This window comes from Equus asinus, chromosome 24, assembly GCF_041296235.1.
Source record: "Equus asinus isolate D_3611 breed Donkey chromosome 24, EquAss-T2T_v2, whole genome shotgun sequence".
Lineage (NCBI taxonomy): Eukaryota > Metazoa > Chordata > Mammalia > Perissodactyla > Equidae > Equus > Equus asinus.
In genome coordinates this window covers 34,269,779-34,287,563 of record NC_091813.1, presented here as the reverse complement: position 1 = coordinate 34,287,563, position 17,785 = coordinate 34,269,779, and the positions used below count along the sequence as shown (strand labels likewise).

The following is a 17,785-nucleotide window of genomic DNA, read 5'->3' as shown; positions in this document are numbered from 1 at the left end:
CTGGGCCAGGTGTCCCGTGGCAGATCACACAGGGCTCTCAATACTTGGAGGCTAGTAAGGCTGAGGCAAGGGAAGGAGTGGCCAGAGCAGACCAAGATGGAAAGTGAAGCTGTAGGAGACCAGCCTGATCGTCATCATTTTCTTTCGTCCCAGCTCTACAAAGGCTACTCTTTAGCAAAAGAATCAACAGGGTCAGTCTGTGAGCATCAATAAACTTAACAAGGTAAACAAATCAAAATATCTTGGGAATTTGACAGCCAGGATAATGAGGTCACTGTCCAGTCTGCGGCTGTTCCTGGGAACTAGGAGAGGTGGGAAGAAGTTCAAAGATGAATTCTGGGTCACACGTCATAAACACAAGGCTATTGTGGATGCCCTGTTTATTACCATGTAGTTATTATCTCTCCTTATTTGTATGCCTTTTGTGAAAACTCCATATATCCCACCCGGCTTTTCACAAGCAAGGCTTGGAGCTGTCTAGAAAGCATTAGAATAGTGGAGTGGAGATCTTTTTTGTTAAAACAGGAGTCAAAAGACATGGAGTCTAGTGCAGCAATACCTCAAGTCACAATGTTACCTCAGGCAGGACAGTGAAGACCTCTTGTATTAGTTTCCTATGGTTGCTGTGCCAAATTACAACAAATTTGATGGCTTAAAACCATCCTAAGCTATTCTCTTGAAGTTCTGGAGGTCAGAAGTCTGAAATCAGTTTAACTGGGCCCAAATCAAGGTGTCTTCAGGGCCATGCTCCCCCTGGAGTCTCTGGGGGGGGTCTGTTTCCTTGACATTTTCAGCGTTCCTTGACTCTTGGCCTCTTCCTCATCTCAAAAGCCTTAAATTCATCACATCTGCAAAGTCTCTTTTGCCACATAAGGTACTTTCACAGGTCCCAGAGATGAGGACCTGGATGTCTTCGGGCCCATGATTCAGCCTACCACACCTCTAGATCTTAGTTGTCCTGTGTGGTAAGTTTAGGAATTTTGCTGCATGTTCATGAGTATATGAATCTGCTGTTTGTTCTATTGGATTCTGAGTTGGAAGATGGAAAATTAATTAGTCACTTGCATGCCAAGTAGAGCTATTAATTGTACATCTCTTGGGCACTAACCAGAACCCTGATTTGGGGGTGGAGGTGGGGGTCTGGCAAGGGAGCAGGGATGAGATGTTGTTAGTCACGTGAATCATATTTCACTTGTCATCAGGCTCACCCAACCAGTTAAAAACAAAAATGACCTTGTAGCAGGAAGTGATACAGAAATGAGCTGGGTGAGTTCAGTTTCCACATCTCGAGATTACAGAGTCACTCTTCTGATGAGCAGCAACTCTTCAGCCTTTTAGAAGGAGGAAAGGCAGTAACAGGGAAGCCTGTGGGCAGTGAAGTGTGCAGAGAAGGTGAGACACAATTTCAAGAGCTTCTTGTGCATGAAGTGTTTAACAGCCATATAATGACTTTATTGCTCAAGTTCATCGAAAACAAATAATAACAGATTTACAAATGTAAACCCAATCAAAAGTCTGTACCTTTTTCTCATTCATACTATTTAAAAATACTACCATTATTTTATGGTTACATTTGAAAAGAGCAGTTCTTGTCTTTGGTAAGGATTTGCTTCAAGAGAACTGAGGGAGGTAGGAAAATGGGAAGGTATAGAGAAGAAATTAGATTGGCCATGGATTGATAATCATTCATACTGGGTGATGGGTACATGGTGATTCTGATTCATTATAATAAACTCTGTACCTTTAAGCATGTTTGAAATTTTCATAATCAAAAGTTATTTTTATTTATTTTTTGCATTTATTTTTATTTTATTTTTTGCAGGGAAGGATTCACCCTGAGCTAACACCTGTTGCCCATCTTCCTCTTTGTCTTTTTTCTTCTCCCCAAAGCCCCAGTGCATGGTTGTAGATCCTAATTGTGAGTCCTTCTAGTTCTTCTATGTGAGCGGCCATCACAGCGTGGCAACTGACAGATGGGTGATGTGGTTCCGCGACCGAGAAACAAACCCGGGCCACCAAGGTGGAGAGTGTGGAACTTTAACCACTAGACCACCAGAAGTTATTTTTTAAAAAGCTATCTTTACTTTTCTAACAGAGCTACATTGCTAAATAATAAGATTCTCTTTTCCTTGCATAAACATTTACAATTTCTTACAAAAAATGTATTCAAACTCCACATCAAAATGTAGCTAGCTAGGTACATGGATTATTTTTTTTGACAAAAACAGAAACTTTATATACCAGTTTACCATATTGGATTGCTGAGACTGTAGACAGAACTGGTATTTTTAGCTTTCTCTGGAAATATACGTGCTACTGTGCCTGTGGCCATGGGTTAGGAACCTGCATGTCAACAGGATCGCACTGGTAAATTCTGAGCTTCTATTCAATCAAAAGTTCTAAAAAAGATTAACTGCACCAAGAGCGGCATGAGAATATTAAAATAGATGACTGCATTTCATGCTCCAGGCTCTGAATCCCAAATCCCACTGCCTAGGTTGCTATCTATTCGTCCAGCTTAAGTGGAAGATATGTCTAAACAGTGCCCCTCCAGAGACTGCTTATTAAATAGATATCCCTAAGAAAATTGGACAAAAAAGCTTACTTCTCACATGGACAGTAATAACAGCATCTTACCAGGTCTCTCTATTCCAAACCATCCTTTATGGAGCTGTCAATCATCTTTCTAAAATAGGTCTACTCCTCTTTAACTTCCATTCGAGAGACGTTCACATATGGAGAATAAAGACCGAACTCTATGTTTCATCATTTGAAGATCTCTACCAGCTGGCCTGTGATGACTTCGACAATAGCTTCATCCCATTCTCCCTGCCTCTTTCTTCCTAAGCATCCTTCTCCTTTTTACTTTTTTATCTCTGATGGCATGGGTTTTGATTTCTTGAACTGGTTGTAAATCTTGCCAGTTCCCTCATTTATGAGTTAAAATCATTGAGATGTGTTTTTATATTTGTTGGAGTTGTGATTTTCCCCTTTTACTGGCGAAATCTTTGCGTAACTTCAGGTATGCTTACCCCAACCCACTTGTGTTTTTGGTTCCTAATATGTGCTTTCCATTAATATTCCCACGTGATAATACTGTGTTACAGTACTGTCACTCCTGGTCACAAGGATGTGACCTTGACTTTATCACTAGTGCTTCATACAGCGTGTTGGTGTGTTGTCAGGCACTTGATATGTTGAGTGAGATGTGGCGGTGGGGCAGGGGGCAGAATGCAATCCTTGAACCCTCCTGGGTTTGTGGGTTCAAACCCACCCACTTCATCCCCAATCTGACTCTCAGACTACCTGCTATATTCATTTTCTATGGCTGCATAACTAGTCACCACAGACTTAGAGGCTTAAAACTATATCCATTTAGTATCTCATAGTTCTGTAGGTCAGAAGTCCAGGCAGGCTCAACTGGGTTCTCTGCTTAGGGTCACTAGGGGTCATAGATTTCTGCCTACCCCACCTGTCTCCCTGCCTTGGCTAACAGTGTTACATCCAGCAGAAATGAGACACAGCAGGGGGCTGTGTGCACTAAAGTTTAGAGGGAGGCATGCAATTCCCAGAGACAGAGGGAGAGAGGAGCTAGCCAAAGGGGGAACGATCGGGATAAAAAAGCAGAGTTGGGGGTGATGGTGAAATTCTAAGCCGAGAGGGAAATAAGGGAGTGGGAAGAAGACTAAGGAGAGAAAGGTGGTAGACTCCTGCTATCTCTAAGATGCCATCATTAGGGAAACTGGTCATACTGCTTTATATACAAGGGAGATTCATATTGTTGTTCACTGAGGCTTCTCAGACATACGTGCTCCAGAGAAAACGAGAGGTTGGGGGCCCAAGAAAAATTGCCTCCTGTGCAACATACAGACCTAGCAAAGTAGTGGCAAATTTGCTAGTGAGCTACTATGGCTCTTAGGCAAAACCTGAGAGAAAGAATACTACGGCTCAAGCAAGATGGTTTTATTCTTTCAACCAGCAGGTTGAACAATTGGAATATCAGCACTGTGGGGCTGAATGAAGAATTCCAGGCATTCTCTCCATCATTCTATCATTGAATTTTACTAAATTGATCATAACTACCCTGCTAGATATGGATATTCTGAAGATGATGACTGTGGTGGGCAGCACAATGGTGCCCCAAAGATGTCCACCTCTTAATCCCCAGAACCTGCAAAAGGCACTTTGCGGATGTGATTAAATTAAGGATCTTGAGATGGGGAGATTATCTTGGATTATCCACATGAGACCCAATGTAATCACAAGAGTGGTATAAGTGAAAGAGGGAGGCAGGAGAGTCATAGTCAGAGAAGGAGATAGGACAATGAAATGATGCAATTGCTGGCTGCCAAGAAAGGCTGGAAGTCCCTAGAAGCCAAAAAGACAAGGAAAGGGATTCTTTCCTAGAGCCAGGAGGAAGACAACTTTGCTGACACCTGATTCTAGCCTTCCAAGACCCATTTTGGACTTCTGACCTCCAGAACTGTTAAGAGAATACATTTGTCCCCTTTTAAGGCACAATTTTGCGGTAATTTGTTAGTAGCAATGGGAAACTAAAACAGTGGCAAAGTCATGAGTTGCAGTAGCCGCAGCGCAGGCACCTGGGTCTAACTGCTGGTTGGTAACTCTAATCTGTGAGACCCAGTGTTTCTCACTATGAACACTGGATCTGCCCAAAGCCTGGTTTGTTTGGTTTTTGAGTTTTGGGTTTCTTCCCCCCCAACTATTCTGGGTTTCACAAACCTACAACACTGCATTGCTACAAAGCTAGCCAAACTTGGGAACCTTGTAAAAGACCTCAGTTGGATTCTCACAAATTCTCTGGCCACTGGGCTGGAGTCCAGGCCCTGGAAAGGTTCTCTCTGCCTGAATGGGGACATCTCCACCGGGATGAGTTATTTCTCTGCAAATCTGCTGCGCGGCTCATTAGTGGTTGGGGTTTGAGCAGTGCAATCTCTGGGGGCTATCCTGGGCTCCTTGAGTCACCTGTCACTTGGGTTTAGTGACTGCAATCCTTTGAAGAATATAGAATGCTGTTGAATTATGTTCACAGGAAGGAGTGCATGAAGGAGAAAGTCTAGGCAGAGAGAGAAAGATTGAGGAGAGGGGAGGGAAGCAAGGAGGAGACTAGCTAGGCACTATTTCTGCCACCAGCGCCAGGCAAAGGCAGGGGGAATTTTGTGGCCCTGAGTTAATGATTCCCGCCCAAATTCCAACCTCAGTGAGCTCAGCAACGCCACCATGTGTGCAGAGTACGCAAATCAGCAAATAAAACTCAAATTTAGAACACCTATTTTTTAAACTAAATTCTTGGAGGACATAGGTCTTACTTTACTTTCAGATATTTAGTTATTTTATCCCTTCGTTCACCTGTAGACCAGGGCTTTCAGAATATCTTTGGTTCTTTTTCAGACTTCTCCCTGCTCCTCTGGAAAATGGAAAGCAATACAAATATAGAACATCATATTCTGAGCTAGGCTCTCTACTAGACACTTCATGTTTTTAAACTGTGTGAAACCCATTAGATAATTACTATCATCCCAGCTTTTTTTTCTTTTTAAAGATTGACACCTGAGCTAACAACTTGCCAATCTCTCTCTCTCTTTTTTTTTTTTTTTTTTTTGCTTTTTCTTCAAATCCCCCCCAATAGATAGTTATATACTTTTAGTTGTGGGTCCTTCTAGTTGTGGCATGTGGGACGCTGCCTCAACATGGCCTGATGAGCAGTGCCATGTCTGCGCCCAGGATCTGAACCAGCAAAACCCTGGGCCGCCGAAGAAGAGCACACGAACTTAACCACTCAGCTACAGGGCTGGCCCCCATCCCAGTTTTAAGATGAGGAAAGTGGGTTCAACCAGAGTGAGTGACTTCCACAAGAACTCACTTCTCTCAAGGGGCTGGTGTTCAGGCAGTGAGAGCCTGTCCAGCGCCTAGACTCCAGCTCAGGGGCCCTACTTGTCTTTGGGTTCATTTGAGATTTACTTGACATTTGTTTAGTTCCTATTGTGTACCAGGCACTGTTCAATGTGATGGAAACAGCAGTGAACAAAACAGACAAAAATTCCTTTTCTCATAGAATTTTTACATTCCTGTGTGTTGGCAAGACCCTGGGTTTATTTTATTTGTATCCTAAAATATTCAGCAATACATACCCATAATAACACTCCACTCAGAGAGATGCTGCTTAATTCTGAGCAGCAACCTAGTTATACTTTCCTTGGGGACCTGACATCAACCCTTAACATAAGCCCAGGGGGATTTCTGAGGTCAGACTTCCTGCTAATTTATATGTTTTGACAAGAAGAGCTGGAATTATGCATTTGTGGTTCAGGTTTTATTTCCGTGATGATTCCCAAGGGGTGACAGTCAATTGGGCATTTCTGGTGGAGTATCTCTGCCTTCTGTTCTGCTCTTTGAGGCCAGGACCAGGCAAAGCAGCTGACACAGGTTGGACGCTCCTTAAATGTTGAATCCAAACTCTACCTAAAGGTGGGAATTCAGGGAATACTTTCATGCGGTAATCCCCACCATCTCCTACACTTCCCGTAACTTCTAATACTGTTTTTTCATGCTGCCAGAAGTGTGGAGGAATTTCTATGAAAATGATTTTTTCACTTCTAAAATATTTTAATAGGCAATGAGTGGAATTGCTACCATAGTTGTTGAAGCTTATGGACATAATCAGGCAGATGAAAACTTCTTGCCACCGTGGAAATATGAATACTTGGGCTAAAAAGCATTGAGTTAGGAGCATGCTTCTGTCTCAAAGATGGAAATCTTGGAGCAGCCTGCCACCTTCAGGATAACTTCCCCACTAACTCGACCAGAGAACACTGGCTTCAGCCTCTGTAAATTCCAAATACCAATCCCAGTAAGAATGTGTCACGATAATCAATGGTGGAAGCTTTGTTCCTTGTAGGACTTTTTGCTAAGATTGAATATTATATTTAATAATTACATTCGTTTTCTTTAAATAAAACTGCTCCTTTCTTTACTTAGATTCTTTTTTAAAAAAAATACTTCGATTCAATTATTTTTACATCGATTCTTTTCTCGCTTTTAACTGGTTAAAAACAACCAACCAACGTCATTTCACTAAGCAGAGCTGAGAACACTAAAAACAGATCTTGCAGCCACAGTCTGTGAGAAATAGTCTAACTCTCGAGACCCTATTTCCTGGTGGGTTCTTTTATTATGGATTAATGACAATATTTCTAAAGAATCTTAAATAAAAGCAGCAAACACAGTAATCCATTCAGAAATGGGGTAGAGAGAGGGAGAAATGTGACAACACTCATTCTTTTCTAATGTCTCATTGGCTATTCCTTTCATTAAGTTACACGGAGTTGCCCTGGCTTAAAAAGAATGAGGAAGGCAGGAGAAAGGAGAAATAGGCTAGGAAATGAAGCGGTGACTCAGCACTTAATAGCATGGAGAAATAACACAAATTACTAGCAAAAATAAAGACAAAGGAAAAGAAAGTATAACCGAAATCGATAATTAGGTCAACTGAGTTATGAGAGCAGGATGTAAAAGATCATGGAAAAAGAGAACACGGTGGCTCAGGAATGTATCAGGCAAGGGGACAGAAAATAAGGGGCGTTTTAACAAAAGAATGACTGAGAACAAATATTTATCGAGAAGGAATACACTTTCATTATTTTCCTTTCACTAAAGCAGGAAAGGGCAATTTTAGACCCTTCCTTTATCCTGGTGCAATTAGTTCCATTTTTGTTGGCTTCCTCTTTGGCTGCACTGACCTGTGAAAGGTCTTCAAGGTCAATTTCCGTACAACTTTGATTCTCTCCTCAGACTGCAACTTTGGACCCACGTGGCAAGCTTGAGCCAATGCAGGACCTCACTCCACAGAAATTAAATCAGAAAGTCTGGGGTGTGGCCCAACAGGCCACTGCTTAAAACTTCCCGCGCGACTCCACGAGTCTCCAGGGGCGAGAACCACCGCGGGTCTGAGCCTGGAGCCCCGCCCCCTCGCGCGGGAAGCGGCCGCTGGAGGGAGCACGTCTCCCGCCCGGGAGGGAGGCGCTCCCTTTGATACCCTCTGGGCCGAGACGCGGCGTGTGTCCTCCCGACCGCTAGGGGGCGAACGGCGCGCATTTAGCTCCCGTTTTCCGGCGCGCGGCCGGGCGACCCCAGACGTGCGCATGCTCAGTTGGTTACGGAGGTCGCCGGCGCCAGTGTTTTCCCACGTGCGGCGTGAACCGAGGGCATCATGTTGTGAGGCGATGGGGGCTTCGTTGGCTCGCGCGTTCAGGAATTTCAACCTGGAGAACCGCGCGGAACGGGAAATTAGCAGGATGAAGCCTTCTCCCGCCCCCAGGCACCCCTCCACCAAGAGCCTCCTGCAAGAGCAGCTGAGCTGTGAGTGGTGCGGGGCGCGGCGCGCGGGCGAGCCCCGGGGCGGGCTGGGCGGGTCCGCGCCAGTGGACCTCGGGCCGGTGACCGGGTGACCGCTCTCTACCTGCTCGGCCGCAGCGACGCGGGTCAGCCGAGCGCCGGAAGGCGGAGCCGCCAAGCCGGTGACATTGAGAGTGTGCCCTCGCGCCCGCGGTGGAGGGGCGGCTCCGCCTCCTTCGTAGTCCCCGGGGAGGCGGCCTGTGCTCCGCTGCCCCGGTACTCGGGCCTTTTATCCTTAACACTTAGCGACCTGATAGTGGGCATGAGTCAGAAGGAATCATGTGGGTCTTCCCTGATCGATGGACGCCAAGCTTGACCTAGTATTTTGATTTGCGTTTAAACTACTTTCTGTACTGTCCGAATGATTATTTATTAAACGAAAAATACAAAGTGACTGTCTTGTGTTAAGTGTTCAGGATCTTAGAGGAAATCTTTGGTTTTAATTTTGTGACATTTCTTTTTCTTTCCTTAGTCCATCCAGAAATTAAGGGAGAAATTGCTAGAAAAGATGACAAATTGCTGTCATTACTGAAAGATGTGTATGTCGATTCCAAAGATCCTGTGTCTTCTGTGCAGGTAATGTGTGTTTAAAGGAAGTAAATAAATTATTTAACCTTTTTGGGCACTAGGAAAATGATCAAGAGAAGTGGCAAATGGCAAAGAAAGTGAATGCTTTGCAAGTGTAAAATGTCAGTGTAGTTATGACCAGAATCTGGTGCTTTGGAAAAATTTAAGCACCGTGGTCTAAGCAAGACACACATGCCTTGGTTCCTTGGATATTTACTGAAATCCTAAAACACTTGTGATGAAAGTATTGATCGAATGAATTATGTGAATTATTTGATATTTCAGAATTTGTCGGTTTTGGTAGGGTACTTCAGTGATTGTCATTTGAATGACCAAAGGAGAGCTTTAATACTATTTTCTCATCCTTCAGTGGATTGAGGTATGTTCTACTCTTTGGGATTCCTTTAGTGTTGTGTTGTTGTTCCTTTGTTTTTGGTTTTTAAGGACATATTCAGATAGGAAAGGAAGAAAGGGAGATCACAGAATACATTGGGAATGGGAACCTATATGTAAATCCATATATAAATGTCAGGCACAAGTGCTTTGTATATAGTGATGAACACAGTAGACCTGGTCTTTAGTCTCGTGGTGCTTATGGTCTTGTGAGGGACACAGGCATTAAACGGAAGAGCAACCATATGCATGGAATTACTGATATGTCTATGATAGAGAAGTACAGGTGTTGTGAGTGTATATCAGAGGGGCCTATTTGAGATTGGAGGATGATGGATGGTGTCTGAGGAAGTGACATTTAAGCTCAGCCCTGAAGGATGAGTGGGAGTTATCCAGGTGAGTTTGTGGGGCAGAAAGGTTCTAAGTAGGGGAAGAGTTTGATCAAAGGAGAGGGAAATGCCAGTGACAACTCCCCAATTTTTTCCACTCTAAAATTCTCTGCTTGTGTCTCTCTCTCTCTCTAGATAGGCAATAGACTGTTTACACAGATATAGATATTAATACAGTTTTTGCTAGAGAAGAGAAGACTCATATGTAAAATAAAGTTTGGAAACTACTGCATATAATAGCAATTGTAGAGTTCAGTTATCACCAGATGCTCACGTAAAAAGTTATAGGGGTTGATGTTCATGTTATTTTTAGACAGGTGTTGAACAGTACTTCCAAGTATTATTTCTCGTGTTATACTAAATCTTGCATTTGAAAGTTGGCTCTGGGGAGCGAAAAAAAAAATAATGCTTTTTTGTATAAAACACAGATATATAGACATAATAGATAAAGAGATACACAGTGATATTAAAATTTCACAGTGGGTATTAGGAAAAGTCTAGCAAGACTCATGGGGCCGTGATAATGAAAAAAAGGTTGAAGTATCTATTTATGTTCTTTGTCCCTTTTTTCCTTTTGGGCAGTGTGTAGTTTTCTTAATGATTTGTGATGTCTCTAGACATTAGTGATACTGTGCCTATGACATGTCAAGTAATTTATTTTTTGTCTGAGTTTTTAACTTATTTATTTATTGCTGCTCAAAGTTCTTTCAAGTATGTTAGCCTTTTTGTCCTTCCTGGTATAGGAAGTCTGAGCTCACTCTAACATAAAAACAGTCTTTTGTATTTTCTTCTAGTACTTTTATGAGTGTGTATTTTATGTTAAAGTCTTTATTGGATGTTAAATAAGTGGTGTGTGGAGATCTTTTCAACTGGATGATCAGTTGTCTAAATATAATTTGTTGGATAAACGCACTCCTTCTTCTACTCAAAATGCTAACACATACACATACAGGTCTGTTTATGGATTGATCAGTTCTGTTTACTTATTTTTGTGTTTCTATACTAGAATAATATTTTTAACCTTTATAATGTGTCTTGATATATGTTACCATCTTATCTCTTTCTATTCAAAAGTTTCTTGGCTCTTGTCACATTTTTTTCCTAGATGAACTTGAGAATCAAGTTGTCAGGTTCTTAAGTAAGTTCTATTTGGATTTTGAGTTTGATTGAATTGGAATTTTATAGACTAATTTGAGGAGAATTCACATCTTTGTTTTACTGAGTCTTTGGGGGATAGAGTGAAGGTTGTTACTATGGAATCTTTTTCATCTGAAGTTTTTTAATTGTTTATTGCTAATATGTCTGAAAGTGAGTGATTTTTGTATTGTCGCTAACCACAATGTGAGGTTATCATTTCTGTTAGTTTTCCAGTTGATTCTCTCATTTTTCTAAAGATACTCTCTTATCATTAGCATAGAATTACCATTTTCTTTCTAGTATTTATATTTAATTCTTCTCTATGTTGTCTGTAGCATTTACGTAGCAGGGCAAGTTGGTATTCTATCCTGTTCTTTCCTTACATAGGACCCTCTAATGTTCAGCATTAATTATAATAAAATGACATGGTTTCTGATTAAGAAATACTTTTATCACATTTGGGACATTTTCTTCTGTTTCCAGTTTAAGGTTTTTTTTTAGTCAAGAGAACATGTTGAATTTTATCAGATTTTTTTTTTAAGATTGGCTCCTGAGCTAACAACTGTTGCCAGTCTTCTTTTTTTTTGCCCCTGGTTTTTCTCCCCAAATCCCCCCAGTACATAGTTGCATATTTTAGTTGTAGGTCCTTCTAGTTGTGGCGTGTGGGATGCTGCCTCAGCATGGCCTGATGAGTGGTGCCATGTCTGCACCCAGGATCTGAACCAGCAAAACCCTGGGTCGCCAAAGTGGAGCACATGAACTTAACCACTTGGCCACGGGGCCGGCCCCTTATCAGTTATTTTTTAGTGTCATAATAATACTAATCTTAGTATTTAAGAATGATCAGAAGGGAAGTCTGAGTAAAAGTGGTTTGGAGTGGAAGGCGGAAGGTAAGAGAAGCCTGGAGTTTAGGAAGGTGAAGAAGTTGGGAAGAGTGTTTCAGACCAGAGTTACAATATGAAGGTAGGAGAGAGCATGATGCCTTTGCAGAGCAGTTGGAGTTCTGTACAGTTAGGGGGAAGTGTGAGGGGTGAATTTGGGAGAAATGAGGTGGGATGGGGTGATAGGGGCCAGATTGTGAAGATCCTTATTGTCTTTGGGTTTTATCCTGAGAACAATGGGAAGTCATTGAAAAGTTTCATGTCTCCCTCAGATCTGCTTCATAATGGGGCAGTTTTGAGAGTGGGCTGAGAGGGAACAAGCGTTTTATCTGGGCAGAGGAGACCACTTAGGAGGCTTTTACCGCACTTCCTGCTGGAGACATTGGCTTGGACTGGGCTGATTTAGTGACTGGGAGAGAAGTGAGGGGTTTGAGAGGAGGCAGCATCAACAGAATTTCGTCATTGATTGGCTGTAATGCGTGAAGGAGAGGGGGATGGCAGGGATAACATGACATAAGAGAAACTTTGAGTTTTGGAATGAGATATGGAAGGTGGGTGGTATTGGTCACTGAGATAGACAATATGAGGATAGCATTGGATTTTCAGAGAAAGGGATAAGTTCAGTTTCAGACATGTTGATTTTAAGTTGCTTGTAGATTGTCCAAGTGGAGATGCCCATTAGGCATTTGGGAGTTTGGGTCTGGAAGTCAAGAGAAAGGTCTAGGTTTGAGATCAAATTTGAAAGTCATTAACATGTAGGTAGTCATGAAAGTTCAGGGGGTGTGTGGGATTACTTAGGAAGAATGTGTAGAATGAAAAAAGGGCCTGGGCCAGAACTTGGGACACACTAACGTTTAAGGGGCAGCTGTAGGGAAACAGATCACAAAGAAAACAAAGAAGGGACCACTGGAGAGAGAGATGGAAAACCAGGAGTGGGTTGGCATGGAAACCAAGGGGAAAGACAGTTATGGGCACTTTGGAGAAGTCAACAGCATGGGATGCTGTAGTGAGTTCAAATAAAGCCTGAAAAGTGTCCTCTGAGTTAAGATCTAATCCTCTGGATTAGAGATCACAAATATCATTATCTTCTAAAGCTTAACTAAAAAGAAGGAAACTGGTCATAAAGGAAGTGTTGGTTTTGGGTTTGGTGTTTCTAAATAGTAGTGACTATAGCATTTTTATACTTTGATGGAACAGCAGCAGTAGCCGGGGTGCAATTGAAAGGCAGAGGAAAAGGGAATGATGGGCATAGCTGGGTAGCAGGAGTGAAATACAGGGGACAAATGCGAGGATTAAGCTCGGGTAGGACAGACGGACGGAAAGATGGGTGTGCATAGGTAGTTTTATTGATATCACTTGGGGTATTGGAGGGATTAGGTTATTTTCTTGGAAGATCTCCACCAATATTTGAATTCTTTCAAGGTGTTTGGGGGCATCGAATATGAAATATAAAACTAGGAAACAGAATGGAGATTATCAAGTAAGTTGTTAGGGCAGCATCAGAATCTCGCCCTTCTAAGCACTTTTTAATCTGATCGTTTTATTCATTAATGTACATGAAATAATGTGAGTAGATGGTATATATTCGATAATTACTTTCTAGAACTACCTAAATTTCTTAATGATGATTAAGATATAGTTATGAAATGGCAACATGGCAAAAGTGCCATCAAACTATGGCTCATTATAATGAGAAAATGTAGTTTAAGCATGTGAAGCATTTATTTGAAGAAGAATAGTGGAGATTTGAGAAGCATGAAAGTAGATGTCAGGTCTTTTCTCTCATCTTGAAACCCTTTTTTGTTTTGTCTTTCGGTACTAGGTAAAAGATGCTGGAACACCTCAGGAGCCAAAGGAATTCAGACTGCCGAAAGGCCATCACTTTGACATGATGAATATTAAGAGCATTCCCAAAGGCAAAATTTCTGTTGCAGAGGCTTTGACACTTCTCAATAATCATAAACTTTATCCAGAAACATGGACTGCTGAGAAAATAGCAGAAGAATACTATCTAGATCAGAAAGATGTCAATTCCCTTCTCAAGTATTTTATTACTTTTGAAGTCAGAATCTTCCCTCCTGAAGACAAGAAAGCAATCGAATCAAAATGAAGAAAATCTTGAAGTTACTTTTCCTATACATACTCCCCATCCCCATGCCCTGTTTATTTTCTTACTTTTAGCATGTTAAATTATATAAATTACCGAATGTTTAAAACTCCCTCCTTGTGAGACCACACTATTTATTGAGCTCTGCTGAATTTTCAGTATTGCTGAGACTGAATTTTGTTTTCTTTTAAACTTTATTTTGGTTTAGGCATATGCTCATATGTATATCAGCATGACTAAGCACATGTACAAATTTATCATAAATAAAAGAATGTGTTATTTTAGGCACATATCATATCATCAGCTTTTAAATTGGTCATTTGGCCTCTTGGGAAGTGTCCTGAATTCCTCATTTAACATTCAAAGTTTCATCTTCCAATTTAGATGATTAGTTTATTCTTAGGGAATAGTGAAAGTAAGAGCTTTCCTGACTCTTAAGACTGACATTTTCTTGTTAGGGAAAGAGAGACTTGACAGTGAGGTAGAATAACTATTTTCTAAATAAAGACAGGAGACTGGATACCAAATCAAGAGAAAAATACATTTTTATTACTACTACAGGGAATAAGAATTAGAACTTCTTTTGTTTTGAATTGGTTTTATATATGGAATAACTCTTTAAAATTATGAGAAGGAATTGGTGTTTATAAAATTTTAACAATGTCTGCTTTGACAAACAGATCAGTCCAGAAGCTTTCAGAGAGGCAAGCAGTAGTTGGAGCTATCTGAAAAAAAGTTATTTTTAAAAACTTTTTTATTGACTTAATGTAGAAATACAAGAAAATTTTAAAGAATGGTTAAATCAAAGAACTGTGGTAAATGAAATTTAGTGATCAAATGTGTATATCTTCTAATTTAAATGCTGGCTGAAAGAGGAGAGAAAAATTAGCAAGTAGAATCATGCAATGTGATCATTAGGAGGAACCTGGGAAATTGCTTCTTCATCCATTTAACAAATTTATGAGCATAATGTGTAAGAGTACTGGGGTCTTGAGCAAGATTATGTAAATTTGGCTTTGTCCTATTACTACCTGTGGGATTTTTGGGTAGATTGTGTAACCTCTTTGAGATTGAATTTCCTCCATGAAATGAGGATAATGCAGCCTGACTTAAATCTAAGGGTTACTGTGAAGGTACATAGAGGACCACAAAGGACTGAACAAATAATGACTGACTTCTGTATTTGAGAACAGAGGCCTGGGGAGATTTCATGACTTTTTAAAGATTATTCTGTAGTTTATGACATAGCCAGGCCCATAATTTAGGTTTTCTAAATCCTAGTGGTGTGTTTTTTCTGTTATGACAAAAAGAAGCATCTCTCCAAAGAGCAGAGCTGTGAGTTTTAGGAATATTGGGGAAAGTGATAAGAAAAATCCCAGGTTATCAAGTTTCTTTCTGAGAGAAGGTAGACATTTGCTGCTTTGCAGGGGTTCCCCTGGAAATGGTATGGAAGATTCTGAGGAATCCAGCATGATGATGGAATGAGGCATTCATAATGCTGAGAAAAGAAAAGGTGGGAAATGTTTGTTTTCAAATGCAGTTTCATTATGTGAATAAACTATACCTAGTATATATTTGGTTCAAAACTAATTCTTTTAAGAAAATAAGAACTCTGAATATAAAATTCTATTTTAAAACTGGTAAATCAATCATCAGAACTTTCCCCTTACGAAATACGGGTCAATACTTGAATTACTAATACTGCTGTTTCTGAGCCATCTTCCCCATTCAAATCTACACTGGTCAGGCAGCTGTAAATATGGCTGTTACATGGTGTCACATGATAAAATAAAGTACTTCCCATATCGTTCATTGGCCTATTGCTGCTTTTTATTACACGTAGGAGAGTGCTTGGGTAGTAGTTGCATCCTGGAAAGTGTGGAGTTTAGATTCAGAAAACCTGGGTATCAATCTCAGCATCACCACTAGCGGTGTGATCTTGGAAGTGACTTCAACTGTAAAACAGGTAATGATTGCTAACATCTTAAAAACAATTGCTGTCCTCGGCACTCATCTAGGTGCTTTGCATGGATTAACTTGCTTAATATTTATTGCAAGTATGAGGGTGAGTACTACTGTAAACCCTATTTTACAGAGAAAATTGAAGCAGAGAGATCCAAAGTATCTTCAAGATTTTCAGAGTGGTGAACCACATAGTGAGTGGTGGAACGTGGATTTAAACCCTAGTAGGTTGTTTTCAAAACTGCTTCTGAGTGCTACACTGTGTTGCCTCTCTGTGGGGTTATAGGAGTCAAGTGAGGTGGCTTGGGATATGTGAGGCCAGGACTGCTCAGTGCCTGCTGTACATGAGACTCACCTGTAGAGCTCTGGAGACATGGATGTCTGGGCCCCGTCTGCTGTGATAGACGTTTAGTAAGTCTGAGAGACTCCCTTGTTCATGGGCTCTGTATCAGGGACTTTTAAAAAATATTTAGTGGCCAGTGTGGCACCAGACTGTCCAGACAGAGTGTGTGCTGACCATCTGTGTAGGTTAAATATCACCTTTTGGTTCTAAAGTTTACTGTGTAGGAATAAAAGGAAGGAGTAGAAGATAGAAGGGTGGCTTTGAAGGCGTTTGAAGGGGACAAGCTTTCTCAGGTGTGATGAAGGGGAAAAGGAAAGAATCCCTGGAGATTTTAAAAAAGATTTGGGGTTAGCAGGGTCAGGAGAGGAGAGGGAGGTTAAGCATAGGGTGGGCAGAAGAACTGGGGTCCAGGAAGCCGATAGAGGAAAAGGTGCCCAAGTGGGTCGTTTTGGCAAAGTTCTACGATAAATAAGGTGATGATATAATATTGCCCAAACTGGGACACTTTTGTGACTGAAAAGGGCAGCAATTACATTAGAATAATAGAGGTAATAGGCATAAATTGGAATGTCTTGGACAAACTAGGAGGTATGGTCATCCTAACCACAAAAGGCACTAATGGAGGTCTTGAAGGCCACCTGGGATCTGGATGCAACCCTCTTACCTCCACTCCCTCAACACGTAGCATCTCACTATTAACCCCTCAGGAGTGACCCCTATCTCTGTCAGGGGCCTTTGCTTGGCCCCAACTAATGTGTGTACATGGACATCCCTCCTCCGTATCTACCTCACGCCCTTAAACACCCATAATCTCAAGAAAAGGGGAATGGGGCCCTGGACAATTTTTGGTGGTGTGATGATGAAGTTTCTGTACCATACCTGGAGGACTGAGCTGAGGTGGCTCAAAGCACCCTGAATTGGGGCTGTGCTTAAAGATACCTTGTTGAGTACAAGTTAAAAATATATAAGAAACAAGCACATATAAAGGATTAAAATGATTTTATGCATCTTAAATACCCATCACTTATTGCTTCATAGCTGCTCTATCTTACTTTTCCTGACAAAGACCAATCCATTAAATAGTTTGAAAGAAGGAACGTCTATCCATTTGTTTATATGAATACTCCATTTCTGCTTTAGGAATAAGAGGACTGAATTACCTGCTAGGAGAAATGATGACATATCAGAAGCGCTTAGGTCTAAATCCCTATATAAAAACCAAAGCTTTACATTCAGAGCATTCGGATCACTAATTCCTTGGTCTTTTTTTTGCCATTGTCACTGCTCCAACAACAGAACTATGTCTTGGGAGCACACAAGTCAAATTGTAGAAGAGAGGCTCACCAGTTAGAACAGAATCCTAAGCAGAGTTGGAGTTCTGTAATTTTTTAATGTATTGATGTAAAGTATACAGTAGGCAACACCAAAATTGCTTTCTCCTTGTTTGCTGTGATGAAAAAGGCAAGAGGCAGGTCATTATAAAGATGAATAATTTTGGGACAAGAATTTAATCAAAATGGGATAAGCCAGCACTTGGGAGTTGAGAAGTCATCCCTGAGATGAAAGTAAGTAGATAACAGTTTGCAGTCTC

The 17,785-nt window shown here is 41.1% G+C and overlaps 1 protein-coding gene across 1 annotated transcript; it reads left to right on the top strand.

The window, feature by feature from the left end:
• Positions 1-8,129: 8,129 nt before the first annotated feature.
• NDUFAF4 (NADH:ubiquinone oxidoreductase complex assembly factor 4) lies at positions 8,130-15,461 on the top strand. The gene is made up of 3 exons (XM_014843235.3): positions 8,130-8,379; positions 8,888-8,991; positions 13,605-15,461. Exons 1-3 carry the CDS (start codon positions 8,163-8,165, stop codon positions 13,890-13,892), a joined length of 609 nt encoding a protein of 202 aa, XP_014698721.1. The 5' UTR covers positions 8,130-8,162; the 3' UTR covers positions 13,893-15,461.
• Positions 15,462-17,785: the final 2,324 nt, after the last annotated feature.

Excerpts from the sequence above, each read along its gene's own strand:
- NDUFAF4 (XM_014843235.3), top strand. The coding sequence starts at position 8,163 with ATGCTCAGTTGGTTACGGAGGTCGCCGGCGCCAGTGTTTTCCCACGTG. Across the intron at positions 8,380-8,887 it reads CCTGCAAGAGCAGCTGAGCT|TCCATCCAGAAATTAAGGGA; the intron begins GTGAGTGGTGCG and ends TTCTTTCCTTAG. Across the intron at positions 8,992-13,604 it reads ATCCTGTGTCTTCTGTGCAG|GTAAAAGATGCTGGAACACC; the intron begins GTAATGTGTGTT and ends TTTCGGTACTAG.